The sequence below is a fragment of the Amphiura filiformis genome, chromosome 2 (genome assembly GCF_039555335.1).
Source record: "Amphiura filiformis chromosome 2, Afil_fr2py, whole genome shotgun sequence".
NCBI lineage: Eukaryota > Metazoa > Echinodermata > Ophiuroidea > Amphilepidida > Amphiuridae > Amphiura > Amphiura filiformis.
In genome coordinates, this window is record NC_092629.1 from 32108597 (window position 1) to 32130639 (window position 22043).

Sequence of the window (22043 nt, forward strand, 5' to 3'; positions counted from 1 at the left end):
TTGAGGTGGTTAATAGCGGTAATATCTGAGGTAACGTTTGCAGTGGAAACAGATCGGGTGACGATTTGCGAGTGATACCGGAAGTCTCGTAAGCAAGGGGTCATACCAGATCGAATATTTGTGTGAGTTCATGTGGTGTGTGTGGTTCATTCTCACGATCTGACACCGATAATATATTTTAAATTGCTATAATTTCATCTTTCTATAATTGCTATAATTTCTACTTGACCGTGGTAGCTCCTAAATCATGTCTGAAAAGGAAAAGGGTCTGATACAGCGTCTATTATTTGGTCGAACGATATGGTTGTGTTTCTAATTTTATTAGTGGCAAGACATGGTCGTGAGGAAGGTTTTAGATGGGAAGACTAGGCGCAATGCTGATGCTAATAAAAATATGACGGAAGCTGTAATGCAACAATTCAGCTCAGAAGCCACCACACCATGCAGCAACTGCAAAAATCCCTAAAGAACAACATGAAATATCTCCGCGAGTGACCTGAATCTGACCCTAAGGTTACGAAAAGTTTTTCGAGACTTCTGCCTTCCCTCGTATTAACGATGCGTATAGAGAATCGTTACCCTGCATTTTCAGCCCAGTAGAAAGCGACCGGTGAATGCGAGAGGATTGAAATGCTGGTGAAGGTGAATTCGCGGTAATGCGAGGTGCTCAGTATAAACACGCTGATTGTCAATTTTTAAAAACTCTCTTGTGCATTTAGCATGTTACACAGATCATAAATTTTGTCACCCAAGAGACCCTGCTGTGAACACCTCATGACTTGTGCCAAGGCATCTTTCAAGGGTGCGGGGATTTTTGAAAATGGTCAAAAATGGGTCTCTCTAAACTATACAAAAATATTAATACTAGAAGTAGAAGATCACATTTTCGTTATCAAATAAAACAAATAACCATTAACTCATATTGTACAGGAAATATCGTATCATTATCAACTGTAATTATATGATTGTAATTGCATGCCATCAGTCTTGTTTACACCGCAAATGTCATGGTCGTCACAATAGGATATATCCTCCCCCTTTTCATTCATTAGTTTGTCTTTCACTTCATTCAGGAAGTTATTTTCATTCTTTCAATGGACCAACTCGATTGTGACAGTGCACAAGTACCGGTAATGAATGACTGAATGAATGAAGCGCCATTGTTTACATGACATTCCAAACCGGTAACTCCTATTATGGTGAATGTTTCACGCTTGGCTCGTTTTGCACATCCCTGCCTGCCACCCATTTTGTAAGCTTTACATGTATGCACGTGGCACACAAACCACTGGATGACTAGATTCTAAAATTATACAGAAAGTGCATTTCAGGTTTCATGAGACCCTCCCATAAATGCTACCTGTTGATTGGCAACAAGAAGGCTGATGTATTATTTATTGAGCCAATCAGCAAACATGGTAAGCATCAGGATTGCACTAAAAATTTACAAGCTGTATTCTAATTGGTCACTCAGATCTCACAAATAAACCAATCAGAAATGCTGTAGGTGAAGGCAATTTTCAGAAACGCTGTGTTAGGTAAGGCAACTTTGTTCCCAGGGGGTTCCGTAACACTGAGAATAATTGCACTTATCTGAATAGTCAGAAAATATATCAATTAGGCTAATTCTTTTTTCCTTTTTTTAAAATTTTCTGAACAAAAAAACTTTTGCTTAAAATCACTGAGAGAAGGGTACCGAGCACAGCTAACGAGGAAGCCATGAAACAAAATATACAACTGGAAATGACCAAATAAACAAACACACACTGTATGAATGAACTTGAACCTTGACATTTGTAACCGGTAACTACAGTAAGTACTTACTGTAGTAGTAGTAGTAGTAGTAGTAGTAACAGCTGATATACTATGTGCATAATATAGTTAATAACAGTTAGGCGTGTTCTGTAATAGGGCGACGTGCAATTAAATGTAGAAGCTATAATAGGCTACACACATTTTAAACTGAATTAGGTCTAGTGAATGAATAGTTAGAGCTGCAACAAGGACATTTTTTCTGAATGAACTAAATCAATTATAAATCATGTAATTAGCAAGTTAACAAATGAATGACTTGAACATTTGACATTTACAACCGGTACTATGTACCTGTAGTAGTAGTAGTACACGTAGTACTAGAACAGCTGTATAGGAGGCGTTGTATTGTAGATGTTTTACACGGAATTAGGTCTTACGAATAGTTTGAGCATCAAATGACATTTTCTGAATGCATTTGAACTGTTGACATTTTGAAAGCATTCAAGTGCTGACGATATTGATACATTCAAGTAACATGCAGTAATAGGTGTTTGATCCATTTCAGGGAAATTTAGATATGCAGTGACAAGGAAGAGGAGGTCACCTCTAGAACCTAAGGGACCATTCAAACACTTGTAACGGGGGCCTGAAATTTTTTATTCCTCTGAAGGGGGGCCTTTAAAAAAATCACCTTAATTTTTCTCGTAGAACATGAGTTTACATTTTTTTCTACAGGGTTGACAAGATACATTTTTCATGGCCAAAAAAGGGGGGGCTGAAAATAATGTTAGTTCGAAATTGGGCCCTGAAAAAAAAAGTGAATTTTTCATTATTCACTGCACTCCAATTTATTTTGTTTGAAACCAAAATGTTAGTTGGTATCTTCCCTTTCAAATGTCAGCTGCCTCCCACCAATATTTCAGGTAAAAGGCCAGGCTATACATTTGTCCTGATATCTTGAGAGCCATTTAATTCATAACATTCAGCCGAAACCAGGCAAAGCACTGCCAACCGAATATGACGGGGCAGGGATATGGGAAGACCCACTTTATGATGCAGGAGGAAAAACCGGAGCACCAAGCGAAAAACATGATGCATGACCTCATTACATCAAATGACACCCCTATTACTCTGCAAAGACCTGTCTCCTTTGCTTTCATATATGAGATTGAGAATACAAAATGTAGTCTGGCTAAACATGAAGTTATAAACATATTTTATAAGATCTGGATGTGCTCCGTTCACTTACAAGTGGTTTTTGTCATTATCGACCCATGTTACACTAGATAGCAAATCAGTACACAAAATTGAAATGGAAGAAATGCATTGTGGGAGGTGTAAGATGATAAGCATCCATACTTTCTACCCTACCATGGTCAGAACACCCACCCCTTCCTCTCCCTGGAGGTAAATTTACATAACTTGATTGAAACTGTTTAATTACCTTGGTAGAAAAATTGTAAATCACACCTACGAAGAATTTAAACCCATGCCAACTAGATTGACCCCTCTGTATTGACCCTAAAACACAGATTGGCAGCAATCCGCCCCTTCAAATAATTCAGACATCAACTACAGCTCATTCATTATGTTGTCAACCTTTCACCAAATACAAAAAGGAAATCAACCAACCTCCCACCCACAAAAGACACTTGACCATGAAACAACAGTTCTTGCATCAATCCACCCGTAAGACATTTATCATCCTATTTCATTATATCGCCATCAATCCACCCCTAAGACATGTATCATAATTATTATCCTCTCCATCATAGAAAATAAAGATTACTTCATCCCACCTTGTCACAAATCATTGCAGATGAGAGAATCAGACAAAAAAAACCTTCCCACACCAATCAATCTTTACATCAAGCTAACTCCCTCTGGCATTCTAAGATTTAGTTTCTAATATCCACCTCCTCTCGAAAATCAATCCCCTAAAGACATTATATTCTCACCAGTTATTAAACAGGGTCACAGGAATCAGAATTATTACATAATTCACACAAATCAGTTTTAGGAGAATCTCTGAGAATTGGATCCTCCGGATTTTCACAGAATTTCTGAGCCTGCTTCACTTCTGTTCCACATGACCATACACCTCATTTATTCTTTGAATGCAAGTACTTTCCGTACCTGGCAGGCTGGCAGAGCTCAAATGATTTCTTTTTGATGACAAGGGCTGTTTTGAACATATTCTATTACTTATTGCCATTTTTCACTGGGGGTGGGGGTGTATTTTGCAGCGAATCGCCCTTAGCCCCGTATATTTTGAGTCAGGACTGTTAACAGATACATGTATTTCTAATGATGTAGAACAGAACATAAGCAGTCAGTCTGCCATGTTTGCTTGTCGCTCAAGGTGGGTAAATAGTGTACCTACCCAGTGGCGGTCCAGGGGCAGCGCCCCCAGCCCCCTGGATTGGATTTTAGCTGTTTTATATAATGCTTACGATGGGCTCTCCTTGGACATAAATTTGCAACTGTGCGCCGTTTGGAATGCGAAAATGCGCAAGAAGTGGCATGCTTGCCGCCAGTTGAGGATCCCTGAAAAAGAGTACCGTAGTTTATCTGCTCGAAATGTCAGCTGTTTGAGTGTGTCTACATTTGTTGTCTCTTGCCCCTCTGCATCTACGTATTGTCTGTGTTTTCCTTATTTCCAAACATCCAAGTTGGTAAATAAATATGTACTATATGCTCTTTTTGTTTAGTACTTCAAAATTCAAAATCTGTCAGAAACCACGACAACAGTTTTGAGAAAATTTATATTTTAAGATGAATGGTGGGTGTTTGATTGAAGATGCAAGGCTGTCAAACAACATGTACTTCATAATCTTATTAATATTAAAAAACGTTCCCAGAATATTGTTCCCACATTTCTTTTTTTCCACAAATCTCATCTAACCTGGAGGTATCGGATCCTGTTTTGCTATCTAGAATTATCATGCGATAGTAGCAAACTCTTATAAGGGATACCTCATATATATGAACAAATTGTGTAAGTTTCTGAGAAATTGATGCAACCAGTTTCAGTTTCTAATGTGAAGAGTGTGGGCACCAGGCCTGAAGTACATACACATGTATATTATTTTCAAAATGATTTAAAATTTCTTCATAAATGTTACAGTGGGGATGTACAAGTTAGCGAATCTATTTGGCTTGGACCTCAAGACAGCAGGGTCAGAATTTCGGCAAGAATCCGAGAATCGATTCTCGCAAAGATTTGCATGAATCAAAGTTAATTCTTGCAAATTAACTTTTGTACGGTAATTGATTTGCAAGAATCAAATGATTCCTGCAAATTTATTTTGCAAGAATCAATATTGATTCTCGCACTGCAAAACAAAATTCTGACCCTGGACCAGGCATGAGAACGATTAGGCCTATCTATGAAAAAAAAGTTTGAAAAAGCCTGAAAAGATGTGTGAAATGAGGCTAAAAAGGCCAAAAATGGGCTGAAATTAAAAGAAAGTGCGGAAATTTGGACCACAAAAAGCAGGGAATCCTGCAAAAGCAAGAAAATTATCATGCCTGCCCTGGACAGTCGCGTCCATGTGTGATACACACACGACAAAGGCGGTGTATGTGTAGGGAGCAGTCAACTGCGCCGCATTGAACGCTACTGTTTCGAGGAAGTAAAATGGATGGATTATAGTGGCAGGTCCAAAGTAGCAAGACAACAAGTTTAGCAAGCAAGACAACAAGTTTGGACAACAAAGAAAACAAATTTTGTTGGGAGTAAAAAATAAGTAACCATGAAAAACACAGAACTGATAACTCATTGTGTATTCTGCTACATCCAAAGACTATTCGCGAATGGAACCAACTCGACCAGGACCTCACGCACCGCACCCGCGTCAAAACCTTCAAGATCAAGCTAGAAACCATCAACATCAAGGCGCTGACTTCAAAGGCCCACTTCAATATTTAATTAACTGCAACTTTGCACATGACCCACCCCCAACGTGTCGACAACCAGAGATGGTGATTGTACGTTCAACGACAGATACAGATACATACTATTCCAAACACTGCATTACAAGACAATGTAGTATCACCATACAGATGTCTCCACAAGTTACAGTTTAGTTTTGCCAGTTGTCTGTCAATGTTTGTAAACATTGGGCATAGCCAGCCAGGGTATGACTAGATGCACTCAGTGTTCTCAGATTGAAGCATTTCATTTCAAATTCAGTGACAATCCTCACTAAGGTTTTTAAGGAAAACTTTCATTTTCAAGATACGATACATATAGTCTACAGAGTATTTACATGTAAATTAGTAAGTTCACTGAATCATATGAACTTACATCAGTTGCTGATCTGACCTGATGATCCTGATCCCCATTAATGTACCATATTTGAACTACACGGTACATACTTTGTAATTTTAGCTCATCGCTACAAAAGTGTACACTTGCCATCAGAGTTTGTATTCTTAAGCAGTTCATTTGTGGAACAAGCTGCATGCCATCACATTCACATGAGCCTGCCATGCCCTGGTTATTTCACATGATGAACAGGGCATACACATAAATTACACATCAGCAAGTGTGAAGGGAACTTGCTGAAAACTGTATCTTGAGTACTTTCATTTCTAGGGGTCCTTAAAAATGAGTCAAACTCAACGTTTTAAAACTTTACACTTTACAACGCTACCATATGCCCGACAGATCTTGAGATGATTTGGTAACAAGCTCCGTTAATAATTTGCAATGATTTGTGCATAAATTATGTAAATTGCCGCCTTATATTTGCATATTTTTTAGCAACCACATATGGGCAGAGCACAGAGCTCCTTCCGCTCCCCAAATGGCATCCCTAAATGGGCACTTGCAAAAATAACAGTATAACAGAGTCGACTCAGTTGAGTCAGTATGCACACTAATTAACTGTAAACACCATATTTTGTGAACAAGAATTTCCTAAAAAGGGTCTCATCCCAATCCTGTTACAAACTTACCAGTTGGGGTCATAATCTTTGAGGACATTATTCTTCATAGCCAACTGCAGCTCAGGGATGTCGTCACAAACCCACCTGTAAAAAAAAACAAAAAAACAAGTAGATTAGTAAATTTTGCAAGTGACCCCCTAGATGACCTTTGACCTTACAACACCTGTTGACATCACTGCGTGTCAATGTACCCAAGGATGATTGTGTCCCATTGAAATCCATCAAAACATGTTAGAGAAATCAACAAAATAAGCCATAGCCGAAATATTATAGGCCGACTACTATTTGTCACAAAAATATATATCTAAAATTTTATTTTTTTCATTAGTAACTAGTTAAACCAGCTTCGCAGTATGCAGTGATACTATCACTAGCAACAAATGCAATTTCAATGCAAAAAACAAAATGGGCCAAAATTAGAACAAAAATTTGTAGATATTACCAATACCAATTGAAGGTATTATTTTTGCGGTATTTTGAACCTTTTGCCCAGTATTTCGAGCGGAGCACAGAGAGCAACTAATTATGCGTCACCTCCCTGGTCGGGTAGTCGGTGCACGCCTCTGGCTATGTCTCACATTGCAACAACTGCTATGTATCACACAAACTCACATGTAGTAACTTTTTCATTGCATTTTTGCAAAAAAATTAATTTTAAACAAAGTTGACAAAAAGGTTACTCACTTGATGGTGTCAACAATTTCTTTAGCTCCATCACTCTTGTCCTGTGAAACAAAATTATGAAATTGAAAAGGAAAAAAATTCATAATATTAAAACAGGCATCAATGTCGTGTTTTTTTGTGAGAAATCACTACAGTTGTAAAAGCATGAAGTCAAGGGACGGGTAATAATTATGTTGGGGGGTACTTGATACTTGCCCCCTTTTTATGTACCAACAAATATTTGCCCCTGTGTCACATCTCTAGTTCACCTGATCGTCTATTGATGTAGGTATGCTAGGTGAATTCAAATTTGCCATCAAACTGCATCATTTTATAAGCCCTTGAGTAAACAAAGCCAAAACTGAAAACCTTTTCTTCTTAGTCTCATTATGATAGCAGCTTTTTTTAATGGAACTGCTATCAAAATCCCTCTAAAATTCCATGTGCGATTGGTCTTATCACCATAAAAAATCATGAATATATTTGGGTCAAGTGAAGTATAGAAAACACATTTATGTAGGTTTCCTTGACCGGCCAGTTCTTTTTCTATGTAAATATGCATTGACATTGTCGGCGAATTTGGCTGACTAGCAAATTATGTGTTAACTAAGGTTTGCCTGGCATACCTAAATGATGTATAATTAAAGACAGAGATAAAAAGACTAGTTCTCATCTAAAATTCTGACAACTAAACAGAAAATGCAGGTCAGCAACCAACCAATCATGGCACCCCTTTGCTCTGGCGTTAGAACTTAGGCGTGATTTAGTCTAATTATACCTCCGTCTTTCATTAAATAGTGTACTGCAACGGATTTATGGTACAGAAAAAAAACCACTATCATCATGGCAGAAAATGCTAGAAATTGTAGCGTATACATTACAAACATTCTCTTACATGTAGATCTATCACAGGCATCACTGTGAATCCAGGAAACACCAGAATTGCAGACTGCAACTTCTGCAAGTATTTCTAAATATTCCATAATTCCGACAATCAGTACACGATGCACATGTATTACTGTACAGCACAAACAGGTAAGGGCTGTGCAGTAATTATTTGTCCACATGTGAAAAAGCATGCATCAAACCTAGGACAGGAGCTTCCAGGGGTGCTGCGGACTGCTGCCCCTTGTAATTGTATGTACCCCCACGGACTGGAGGGCGCTCGCATTACTGGGCCATCCGCCATCATGGACTACCGTTCGAGTTCTCTGAAACCGAGTGTACATGATATTGCATTGTTGATCTATTTTTGGAGGACAACAACCACCGAGTACAATCTACACTTTGTACACATCATGATCATACATACAGTATACAGTCAGTACATAGACACAGTCAGTACACTATAAACAGACTAAACACTCATGAAAGACATCACACAAATTTAGCAACAAGAACAAATCAGTTGACAATCATTCATGCGTACAAACATGTGAAATCAACAAGAACAAAAGCCCAAAACACGCATCCATAGACATGATGGATGACATTAACCATTGGCACAACACTAGCCATAAGATCATACATGTAGTAGAATTCCAGAACGGTATTATACCGCGTTTACACTGTACACTATACAAAATCCCAAAATTTAAATGTCACAAGTCTATGCACGCTGGCTACGGAATTGTATACAACACGCGTACACACGTACACACGCTATAGTATAAAAATAATACTGTACCGTGTGCTGTAGTGGCCACGAATAAACCGCCGATTCTGTCCCTGCCGGACTATTTAATCTCAATTCTTTTCGCCATCGAATACTTCTCCGATCTTCACTCCATCCGTCTGTCTGTATAATTTAACAAATCTAGTTAAATAACTGTCATTTTAGGAAAAATAATACATTTCACATTCGCTCTGTGTGTACAAGCTGTACAAAGAAATGCACCCGAAGCAGCCGGTCATGTGACTGAATGGCGGGCTTTGATTGGTCAATAATGCCGGGAATGGGAAGAAATCATTGCGGTGCAGGGGTGTTTCCCCAACACCTGAGTCAGTATTCACAACAAACCGCAGTAAGTTTCTTGGTATTTTGAAGGGGGTTTCCCGAGTCAGCCGGCTTAGTTGATGTAGTATAATTGCGAATTATTTTAATGTGATAATTAATATGGAATTGGCACATGAGCACATGACATGACTGTCATTATGTCATATGGCACAGATCCAACTTTGTTAGGCACATAAAATAGTTTTAAAAAAAGAAAAGAAAAAAAAAGAAAAAAACTTGACCTAATTGCATAGTGACATTCAAAATGACAGCTGAACCATGTAAGCTCATGTAGCTACATGAAGCGATTTTCTTTCTTCTTTGATAATATTTTGTACTTTGATCCCGGACTTTGACTTGCTATAAACTGAAAAGTGATATGCCTAGGCCAGTTGATTAATATTTTGTGATACAAAAACTAGTAGGCCTACTAAAATAAAAAATCTTAAGAAAAATAAAATTATGCAAATGATGACAACAATTAATTAATTGATTGATTGATATTGATATTGATATAGGCCTATGGTGATTGAATGTGATGATCGATTTGATTGGTTGATATGTTGATTGTTTGATTGATTGTTTGATCGATTGATTGCCATCGATCGATTGATGTTTCAAGTTACTCAAGATTGGGGCAAGATAGCACCTGCACCGTAGGTCCTAGCACCAACAACTGAAGATAGCTGATGATAGGCCTATGTACAACTTGCTATCTACTGAAGATAGCTCGTAGGCTATTTAGCCTATGCCTACATGTATTGCCTATTAGGCCCTAACTGCTGATATAGGCTAACGTTCATCATAAAATACTAAATAGGGGCCTATATCGATAACTGATTGGTTGATTGATTGGCCTATCACATCAAAACATCGTATCATCATAATGTTTAGCATTAGCATTAGCATTTGAGTATCAGGTATCAGGGTTTAAAAATAAATAAAAATGCCCTTTCTCACCCAACGCAACGTAATCGATGATCACTAAAGTTAACCCCTGCATGCGCAAACTATAGGCCTACTCTACATGCTTTACGGTAGTAACAATTGAGCAACTTTGTCACTTCTTTTACGATCCGATTTCAATTTAAACACTAATTTTTCTTTTGTTTTCTTAAGTTATCCAAGTTATCTCAAGATAAATCATCTCTGAACGGGACATTCAAAGAATTTAACACTGATAGGCCGGCATGTTCGTTGCTTTAAACATTCAGTAATCAATTCAACAATGGGCATTATCACAATACTAACGTCCCGGGGGTGACGTACATATTCGAGCAGAAAGGGAGAACTTACTTCAATGATGAAACTAATATTCTATATCGGAAAATTTTTGTGAGGGGTACATTTTCGCGCTTTTAACGATTGATTTCACGCAGAAATATTTTAAACCCAAAATAGGCTTCAACAAGTTCAATGTGCAGCTGTTTTTGAGACCGCGAATAAAATAAACCGTGAAAATAATCAGATCAGATAAAATCGCGAAATATTAATACCGTTAAAATATTCCGATATACAGATTACAGAACTATACTGACGTTTTTACGGGCGATCATATGCTATGACGATATGATCACGTCACACACCTCATAGTATTAAATAAAGATATATAAAAAGATTGGGATACGAATGCGCGTAAAGTGACGGGCATAAATTTACACGGAAGAAGAGATTTCGTGAAAAAAAAGGCGAGTTGATACGTTCATGCCATATATGGTTACATTTGATCCAAATCAGATTGAATTTATTCAATTTCAAGGAAAGATTTCAGTGAAGCTCTGTGTGGATTGTAATCTGGATAGTTCTGGATGGATATCTGTTTGATTTTAAGGGTGTGTTTTCGAGCTTTTTCACGGTTTTTTTTAATTTCAATTATATATGAACAATATCAAGTGTGATTTTAATTTTTAAAAGCTGTCGAGCCAAATAAAAGAAATAATTCCTGCTCGGAATTTAGCAGATGGAACTTCATTTTTCATCAGCGAGGGCATGGCAGGGGCGTATTATACGCCTATAATAGGCCTAGGCTATACCCAGGTTTTTTTTAGCGAGGGTGCCAAATTTCCAAAAAGTAAACCTTTTCCGAAATATATTTATCGCTTACATCATAATGCATGCAAAACGTGAACTTACACTAGCCCCCTGGCTTATCCAATCTAGTTTAAAGGGTTTAACATTTTGAAAAAAGTGGCCATATTGTTAAGTATCCTGTATAATTTGGACCTTAATTGATATACAATATTGCCATATTAATTGTCAACTTTCTGCAACTTTGCAAAATGTTACCAGCCTTTGCGCAACTTTAACAGGCAATGCAATATTGTACAGGTTTGGCCAAGTTTGGACATTTTTTTAAGTAACATGCAGGCCTTTTTCACTGGTATGCACTGGAAAAAAAACCAACTTAAGCCCTTCTATAAACCGTTTAAACGTGTTATACTCGTACGCAACGCCTCCTATACCTTTACGTATTATATAAAACGGACAATCTTTAGCAGATAGCAAGTTGAACATATGGATTATCTTCAGTAGATAGCAAGTTTGATATATGGATTATCTTCAGTAGATAGCAAGTTGGCTATGTGGACTATTTTCATAAGATAGAAGGGTGGATATATATTGACTATCTTCAGTAGATAGCAAGTTGGATATATGAACTATCTTCAATGCTTCAATAGAGCAAGCTGAACATATATGCATGGACCATCTTCAGTAGATACCAAGCTGGACATATGGACAGTAGATTGCAAGTTGGGCATTTTTTCAGAAGTTTTTAACAAACTACCGTAGAATTCCGTCTACAAGCATATATGCCTCTAAACGAGGTATTTTTTGACGAAAGAGACGAAAGGCAAATACCCTCCACAAATACATTACAATAGATTGGTCTTACAATAATACGTGTTTGTACAGTCGCCTATATCAGTAATATAGTTGTTCAAACTCCAAATAATGTTTTTGTGGAGAGTTTCTGCCTCTCGTCTCTTGCATTAAAAAAAACCCCGTTTAGAGGCATATATATGCTTGTAGACAAGGTTTTACGGTATATTCAGTAGATATCACTCTGTACATATTTATTATCTTCAGTAGATAGCACGTTGTACATATTTACTATCTTCATTAGAAGCAAGTTGGACATATTTACTATCTTCAGTAGATAGCAATTTGGATATATTTACTATCTTCAGTAGATAGCAGCGTGGATATAATTATATTGACTATCTTCAGTAGATAGGAAGTTATATATGGACTATACAGTGGATAGCAAGTCAGTAGATAGCAAGTTGGACATATGGACTATCTTCAGTAGATAGCAAGTTGGACATGGACTATCTTCAGTAGATATAGCAAGTTGGATATATTAACTATCTTCAGTAGATAGCAAGTAGTACATATTTATTATCTTCAGTAGATAGCAAGTTGAACACATTCACTATCTTCAGTATATAGCAAGTTGGACATATTTACTATCTTCAGTAGATAGTAATTTGGATATATGGACTATCTTCAGTAGATAGCAGGGTGGATATATATTGACTATCTTCAGTAGATAGGAAGTTATATATGTGGACTATACAGTGGATAGCAAGTCAGTAGATAGCAAGTTGGACATATGGACTATCTTCAGTAGATAGCAAGTTGGACATGGACTATCTTCAGTAGATAGCAAGTTGGATATATGAACTATCTTCAGTAGATAGCAAGTTGAACACATTCACTATCTTAGTATATACGGTAGCAAATTGGACATATTTACTATCTTCAGTAGATAGCAAGTTGTAATTTACTACCTTTTTTAGATAGCAATGTGGATATATGGACTATCTCCAGTAGATAGCAAGTTGGATATAAGAACTATCTTCAGTAGATAGCAAGTTGTACATATTTACTATCTTCAGTAGATAGCAAGTTGGACACATTTACTATCTTCAGTAGATAGCAAATAGGACATAATTTACTTTCTTCAGTAGATAGAAAGTTGGACATATTTACTTTCTTCAGTAGATAGAAAGTTGGACACATTTACTATTGGATATATGAACTATCTTCAGTAGATAGCAAGTTGTACATATTTACTATCTTCAGTAGATAGCAAGTTGGATACATTTACTATCTTCAGTAGATAGCAAGTAGGACATAATTTACTTTCTTCAGTAGATAGCAATTTTGACATATTTATTATCTTCAGTAGATAGCAAGTTGTATATATGAACTATCTTCAGTAGATAGCAAGTTGGACATATTTACTATCTTCAGTAGATAGTAAGATGAACACATTTTACTATCTTCAGTAGATAGCAAGTTGGACACATTTACTATCTTCAGTAGATAGCAAGTTGGACACATTTACTATCTTCAGTAGAAAGCAAGTTGGACATATTTACTTTCTTCAGTAGATAGAAAGTTGGACATATTTACTTTCTTCAGTAGATAGAAAGTTGGACACATTTACTACCGTATCTTCCGTAGATAGCAAGTTGTATATATTTACTATCTTTTTAGATAGCAAATTGGATATATTTACTATCTTCAGTAGATAGCAAGTTTGGCATATTTACTATCTTCAGTAGATAGCAAGTGGGACATATTTACTTTCTTCAGTAGATACCGGTAGCAAGTTGGACAGGAAATTGGATATATGGACTGTCTTCAGTAGATAGCAAGTTTGATATGAACTATCTTCAGTATAGCAAGTTGGACACATTTACTATCTTCAGTAGATAGCAAGTAGGACATATTTACTTTCTTCAGTAGATAGAAAGTTGGACACATTTACTACCGTATCTTCCGTAGATAGCAAGTTGTATATATTTACTATCTTTTTAGATAGCAAATTGGATATATGGACTGTCTTCAGTAGATAGCAAGTTTATGAACTATCTTCGGTAGATAGCAAGTTGTACATATTTACTATCTTCAGTAGATAGCAAGTTTGGCATATTTACTATCTTCAGTAGATAGCAATTTGGATATAAGAACTATCTTCAGTAGATAGCAATTTGGACATATTTACTATCTTCAGTAGATTGCAAGTTGTACATATTTACTTTCTTCTGTAGATGGCAATTTGGACATGCATATTTACTATCTTCAGTAGATAGCAAGTTGTACTATCTTCAGTAGATAGCAAGTTGGGCATATTTACTATCTTCAGTAGATAGTAATATGAACACATTAACTATCTTCAGTAGATAGCCAGTTGGACACATTTACTATCTTCAGTAGATAGCAAGTTGGACACATTTACTATCTTCAGTAGAAAGCAAGTTGGACACATTTACTATCTTCAGTAGATAGCAAGTTGTACACATTTCCAAAAGGTCATTTTGATACTCTAAAGGGTAATTACTCCAACAAGGCTCGTTATACTCCGATGGCTCAATATTCTGAAAGGTCGGAGTATTGACCCTAATTCGGAATATAACGAACCTTGTTGTAAATTCGGAGTAATGACCCTTTGGAGTAATAACCCTTCAGAATAACCGTCCTTCACAATAATGAAGCGTAACCGATAACACGTTGTCTCTGTTTACACTAGTTTAGTTACAACATTAATTTGGGCTAGTCTAGTTGAAATCCATACACCCCCCTGTGGAAGACATGGCCCCATCTCCAATATCCCATCACAGGGTGTCACTCATTCAGGTATACACCAATCCGAGAAGCGTTTACTGTATTTGGCCCTCTATTGACGGCAACACAGATGTACCAGAGCGGGAGATTTAATTCGTAATTCAATACTCATGATTGTGTATTGAATATCACTATTGTGTACATTCCGGGTACAATTCTGTATAGCACACAATAAATAATGGATGGAACCCCCGACCTCGGGACACCGCAGTTTTACATCGGGGACACCGCAGTAATGGCGAAGTCGGATAGGTGTATAAACCCAGTAGAAATTCACACTCCTGGGTCATCGGATGTATGTATGATTTCAACTGCAATAGCCCAATATGAACGTGATGAAGCTACGTGAACTAAATACCCGAAGAAGGTGATTGGTGGAAGGTTGATGAACAGGAGTGGTGCTTGAATTATGGGAAGTGTTTTTTCTCTCACTCTTCTGTTTCTCTTTCATCTCTGTACATTTATTTGCTATTTTTGCGGAGAATTTTTGAATGAAAAAATCAAGGATTATAGTCGTAAAAGCTACCTGCAGTGTAAAACTTTCGATTCGTAAACTGGTAAAAACATAGGCCCTACATGTAAATAAAATACATTTTGTACGTGACGTACGTAGCGCACTTTAATTAGATAAAATTGGCCTTGTTTCTTAGAAGAGAAAATGTAAAAGAAGGACAACATAGTGTTATTTGCCTGTTTATTTAATATAATTATAATAATATGATGTCTATAATTATGGTACTTCTAGTAGCTTCTCGTATAGGCCTACGTGTGCTTCTTCGCCGTTCTAGATCCGATGGTCGCGACTTGCACGTGGTCAGGGGCTGCATGTGTAAATAATTATGAGCCCTGATGGAGGGTAAAATAGGGGTGGGCAAGAAAGTTTTTGCGAGTCAAAGGGAGGGGAGAACAATTTTCGGCAAGCCGAGAGAGCGGGGGAGAGGGGACAAGCGATTTTTGGCACACATTTATGGGGCGACTTTTAAAGGCCAATTCAGTGATTTGCACATCCGGACGATCGCAAATATCATCAAATTTCAGATTTTGGTAGCTTTTACATTGTAATAGATGCGCCATTAATTTCCCTAGACCTTTGGATGCATTGAAATATGTATTAGCATTTCAGAGTACAGAGGCCTAATCCTACTCAGGGAAATATGCTTGAGGTGTCACTGGAGTTGGAACTGATAATAATCGTAATCACAATATTTGAACATAGAAAGAACGATGGTTTATTTGTGCGCATTTTGATACCCCATTTGTCCAATATTGTTCAATATTAAGAACGCAATAGTGTTTCTGAAGAAAAATACCCGAATTTAAAAGTGGCAGCTATTTGTAATGATTTGAACTTAGGACCGCTTAATGGGACGTTTTACGTGCCGCAATGCTTGTGTATAATAATTGATCACTGTAAACATGGTAAACGGCAACTTTTAAATTCGGATTTTTTTCTTTAAAAACACTAATGTTGTTAATATTGAACGACATTGGACATTTGAGACATCAAATTACGCGTAAATAATGCCAAAAAGAATATCGTTTGCTTGGCCTTCAGTGCGATTTTTGGGGCGGGTGGGTCGGTCGGAAAAATGTAGCTTTGAAATTAAATTTAGACACAGAATAATAATAATATAAAAACATTAACAATTTTTTTTAAATAGAAAAAAAAAAGTGCCGACCCTGATTTTGGCCATTTTTGGTCGGTCAGTGGAGGGCAAGCAAGCAATTTTTCCCCTAACCAATTCGTTCTTTCTATGTTAAAAATGTTGTAAATACGATCAATAGTTTTAAAGCTATATAGACGTATATTGACGGCTGCGTTACTTTTTGTGTGAAATGCAAAGTTTTCGGAACTGATTAAGGGTGCCCATGCACTCGCTCTAATTATGCCAGAACCAAATCTTTTGACAATTCTAAATCATCGTCTTTCAATGAAAATATAATACTATGATTGTATGCCTCATTTCCACAGTATAAGAATCTTTTCCGCTTTGAGATAATGCTGAATGTGAATGGAAGTTTCTCTTAACCACTGGCAATGTGTCCCATATATAGAATAATTTTCTTATAAACTTGCTATTCTACTGAAGATAGCTCATATGTTTAAAATTACTACCTGCTTATAATAGTTCATACACCTTGCTATCTACTGAAGATAGTTCAGGCTGATGATAGTTCGTATTATACAACTTGCTATCTACTGAAGATAGTTCATGTGTTTACAACTGCTTATACCTGCTTAGAATAGTTCATATATTGCTATCTACTGACGATAGTTCAGGCTAAGCATTTACTTATGATAGTTCATAATGTAGGCCTACTAACAACTTTTTATGTGACGAAGATAGTTCATATTATACAACTTGCTATCTACTGATGATAGTTCATACAAATTGCTATCTACTGAAGGGAGTTCATACGTACAAATTGCTATCTAGTGATGATAGTTGTAGTTCAAATCACCACAATTTTGACACAGCAGTAATATTGCAAATTTCTCTCCCTCCTCTGACAAATTCAAAGAACCCGTTTTTACTCATAATTGTTTATGTGTTTGTTTGTGAGCTTAAAGGGAATCAACAAAATAAACTGTCACGGGAATGAAGGAAAGTACTCTTATATTTAGGATATCACGCACTTCCGCTGTTTATGTTTAGTTTGCCGCGTACAAGTCTCTTTATATTTACACTAATTAAGCAAATATAAATCACAACGCTTATGTCAATCGCAGTTTAACTACAGTATTCATCATGTTAAATGTTTAGTTTTAATCGTAAGTAAGCAGTGTGACCAATTATCTTGATCGTATTTATTTTCACAGAAGTACCGATCTATTTCATTGGTCAGCGAGCTATTGCTCGTCGCAGCGACTTGAAGTCCAAATTCAGATTTACGTAGGACAGGTTAGTTATCAACAGGAAGTCTGAGATGACTATACCGCTTCTAGATGCTTCACTGGGGAAAATATAGGCCTATACGCTGGGGAAAATATAGGCCTATACGTATAAGATTATACAAGAAGCAGTTGCATGCTTACGGGTGGGGTTACCCCCCCCATTGTGAAGACCCTCCGGAGTCACTCACTTTGGATTTGCTACACACCCGCGTCCAAAAAGGTGTCATTTTCAGCATAGGGTGGACTCGTCGTCTTTTTCAAGGAGTGCTTTGGAAAAGGCAACGCACTTTTGGGGTACCTGACCATGTGACCATGCTGACAGTCAAAAGCTCTAGACGTTTATAGAGAGGCCTAGATGTTTGACTTGCAAATAAAAATTCCCATGGTGAAATCAGCCTAATGTTTTGTGTAAGACAGGTAGTGTTTTTGTCTACCAATTCTCTTTATCTACTGCAGGAATTATTGAAAGTTCTACAAAAGCTTCTAAAACTATACGCATTTAGGGTAGTTTGTGTAGGTTTAACAGCATTGACGAAATTTAGGTTACAAAATTGATTGTCTGTGATACGTCATTAAATTAGGAAACATTTCACATGTTTCAGCAGCTGTCGGACCCGGGGAGACAATTCTCTACTCCGAAGGCTCCCTAGTCCAAAGGCTCCTTCGAACACGTAATTTACCACTAATCCGAATTCTGAAAAAGGTTTGCTATACACACTTAAAACTACGGGGTCAAAAAATGACCCAAACGGGGTCATTTTTGACCCCAGCATAGTTATCAACTAAACACCATACCACTAACGGGGTCATTTTGACCCCATTGGTCGGGGTCATTGCAATGACTACGTATTTGGGTCAAATAGTAATCCCATTGGGGTCAAAATATTACCACATTTCGGGGTCAAATGAAATGACCCCTTCAAAAGGGTTGCCTTATTGGGTTACTTAATGACCTCATTTCGGGGTCAAATGAAATGACCCATTTGAAAGGGTTGTTTTATAGGGTTACTCAATAACCACATTTAGGGGTTGTTTGGATTTTTTTAGTAGGCCTATGGTCATGCTTGTCCCACCAGGACATAAGTGTGTTTCTGCACAGAGAAAGCATTACATAAACAGCAAACTGCAAAATGCATCTGTGTATCACACTCACACACAGTCAGTCATCGCCTATGACAGTTCACGTATTATAAGCTTACATGATATAAGCTTATAACAACTGCAGCCAAGACACCAGCCACGACAGCATGAAATTGAATGAATCTGCGTGCATAGACAAGGGTCTATGCATCCTTGCAGTCTCACTTTTCAACTAACTTTTCATATTCCATCATGCAGACAAGCACACACGACAATCCGCTGAGCTGCACAATCAGAACAAATATGGCGCTGATGTGACCACGTGAGCCGATGCACACCGTGTGTGCAAATAGTTCCGAAATGCAAGTCATTATAAAGTTGACAAATTGTGTAACTTCGGTCAAAAAATTAGTTTTATTTATTAATCAACAAACATTAATTGCAGCTCATGTTTAAACTCATTTATGAATTGAGATTTTCAAAGCGGAAGATTGAAACTGATATCAATGCGCGACGGTATCGGCAAAATGACCACTAAGTTTTTGACCACGTTCGTCGTGGCTAAAATGACCTCGTGAATGTGGTCAAATTAAAACAGTACAACCCCCTTGAAGGGTCAAAACAACCCCAAACGTGGTCAATTCAAAATGACCACGGAAAATATAACCCCGTAGTTTTTAGTGTGTACTCGCTAGTCCGAATCCCGGCCCCCAACTCAACACAAAAGTTGACAACCATGAGAGTTACCAAATCATTGCAAAGGGGGCCTTTGAAAGATTTGGTAACTCTCATGGTTGTCAACTTTTGTGTCGAGTTGGGGGCCGGGTCCGAATATCGGGTTCTCTAGTCCGAGGGTTCGCTAGTCCGAATAATAGGCCCTATAAGGTTCTCTATAGTCCGAATATAGAATAAAGCTCGCTAACCATAACCCTAACACTAACCCTTATTCTACAGACTTGACATTTATTATAGAATATTCTTTCGCAAACTTCCAAGACTGGTCTGGAAAGGATCTGCATAAACCGCACGGGCTAAATATTAATTGGCGTGTGTCGGGATGTGGTGTAAAATAATTGTTTGACAGATAATGTGCTTTCTATTAGTTTACATTTTGGCGCTCATAAATGTAGTGAATTAGCCTAAAATGGCGGATTTAGGGAGACTGAATTTGATTTTTGTGGGGGTAAAATATCTGAACATTATTCTGATATTATCAAGTTTATTGAGGTTTGAGGAGATATTTACTGAACCTAAATACCAATAAGTGTTCGTCAGAACTGAAATGCACTTGTAATCTACCAGTATTGAAAGTGGGAGGAGCTTTAAAAATATGGCTCTTAAAAGTGGTTCACACACAGAGAGTGTGCTGACCAAGTTTAACCTCAAACCCCTATAAATAAGTCCGAAATTGTGTCCCCACAAAGCTCAAATCCAGCCTCCCTAAATCCGTTATTTTAGGCAAATTTGCTATATACATAGGCTAAGAGCACCATAATGTAAACTTATAAAGCACTATTTTACACCATTTCCCGACACGCCCCATACAATTAATATTTAGCCTCCCGTACGGTTTATGCAGACTCCGTCCAGACCAGTCTTGGAATGTTGCAAAAACATATTCCATATTAAATGTCAAGTCTGTATATTCGGACTAGAGAACCTTCGGATTAGCGAACTTAATTTGGTTTTCGGACTAGCGACCCTTGGGACTAGAGAACCTTCGGACTATAGCGACCCTTCGGACTAGCAACCCTTCGGACTAGAGAGAAGTCAAGGGTATCACTCTCTTGCGACAGACAATGAGAGGGTCAAAGTAAGATATGAGAGCAGGTGGAAATCGAAAAAAATGTTTAAAATTGAGCAAATTTTTGCCAACATTTTTAACACTTTTCTAAACCCTATAATTATATTTCACCATGTTTCTAAACATGTTTAGGAATTTAATGGCCTGTGTTTGGGTATACACAAGATGTCTTGGAATTTGACATCGGTGTTTAGGAATGAAACAAGTGTGTAAAACTGCAAAGTCTTGTATAGCACGGGTGTAAAAAGTAAACTAAGCTCTCTTCAGTAGATAGCAAGGTGTATAAATGTAGAGCTATATCTTCAAATTTGCAAGGTGTATAAAATGTAAAACTATTTTCAGTTGATAACGAGATATGGGTATAATAATCCTATAGGCCTATAAAAATTATCGTCAGTAGTTGTAAACAACTGGTACATATAAATGATCACCGGATAAAAGGGTGCGTATAAAACTCTTCGATGTAAAATAATGTCACTATATAGATCCGTCTCGAATGCCAAGAAGTGAATCGTCAGTGCGTGTATTGCATGGCGAGTGGGTGTATGTTTATATTTTTACGTAGTTGCAATGTGCATACGTTGTTATTTATAGGCACGTTGACAGCCGATGAATATTTCGCTTTTACAAACACTTGTTTTAAATTTGAAATCATCAATGCACCATGATCGTCAACTTCATCTTCACCATTAAAGTCTTAACACTTTTGAAAGTGTGTAAAACTGCTAAGTCTTGTAGCATGCATGGGTGTATTAAGCTATCTTCAGTAGTAGCAAAACTATCTTCAGTCTTCAATAGATATCACGGTGGATAAATGTAAATCTATTTTCAGTCGTCAGTAGGTAGCAAGGTGTACAAATGTAGAGCTATCTTCAGTCTTCAGTAGATAGCAAGGTGTATAAATGTAGAGCTTTAGCAAGGTGTATAAATGTAGAGCTATCGTCAGTCTTCAGTGGACTGCAAGGTGTATAAATGTAGAGCTATCTTCAGTCTTCAGTAGATAGCAAGGTGTATAAATGTAGAGCTTTAGCAAGGTGTATAAATGTAGAGCTATCTTCAGTCTTCAGTGGACTGCAAGGTGTATAAATGTAGAGATATCTTCAGTAGATTACAAGATATGGGTATAATAATCATATAAAATATTATCGTCAGTACTTATATAAACAACTGGTGTATATAATTGATCACCAAAAAGATATACGTATAAAACTCTTCGATTGAAAATAATGTCACTAGCTCTCGAGAAATGTAAATCGTCAGTG

General features: G+C 37.2%; 1 protein-coding gene across 1 annotated transcript in view; it reads right to left on the reverse strand.

The window, feature by feature from the left end:
• LOC140171488 (uncharacterized) overlaps positions 1-12506 on the reverse strand; it is a 43651-nt gene extending 31145 nt beyond the window's left edge. Inside the window, 4 exon segments of the mRNA XM_072194760.1 lie at positions 6718-6792; positions 7393-7433; positions 9059-9169; positions 12480-12506. Of these exon segments, the coding sequence (XP_072050861.1) occupies positions 6718-6792; positions 7393-7433; positions 9059-9169; positions 12480-12506 (254 nt within the window).
• Between the last annotated feature and the right edge of the window lie 9537 nt (positions 12507-22043).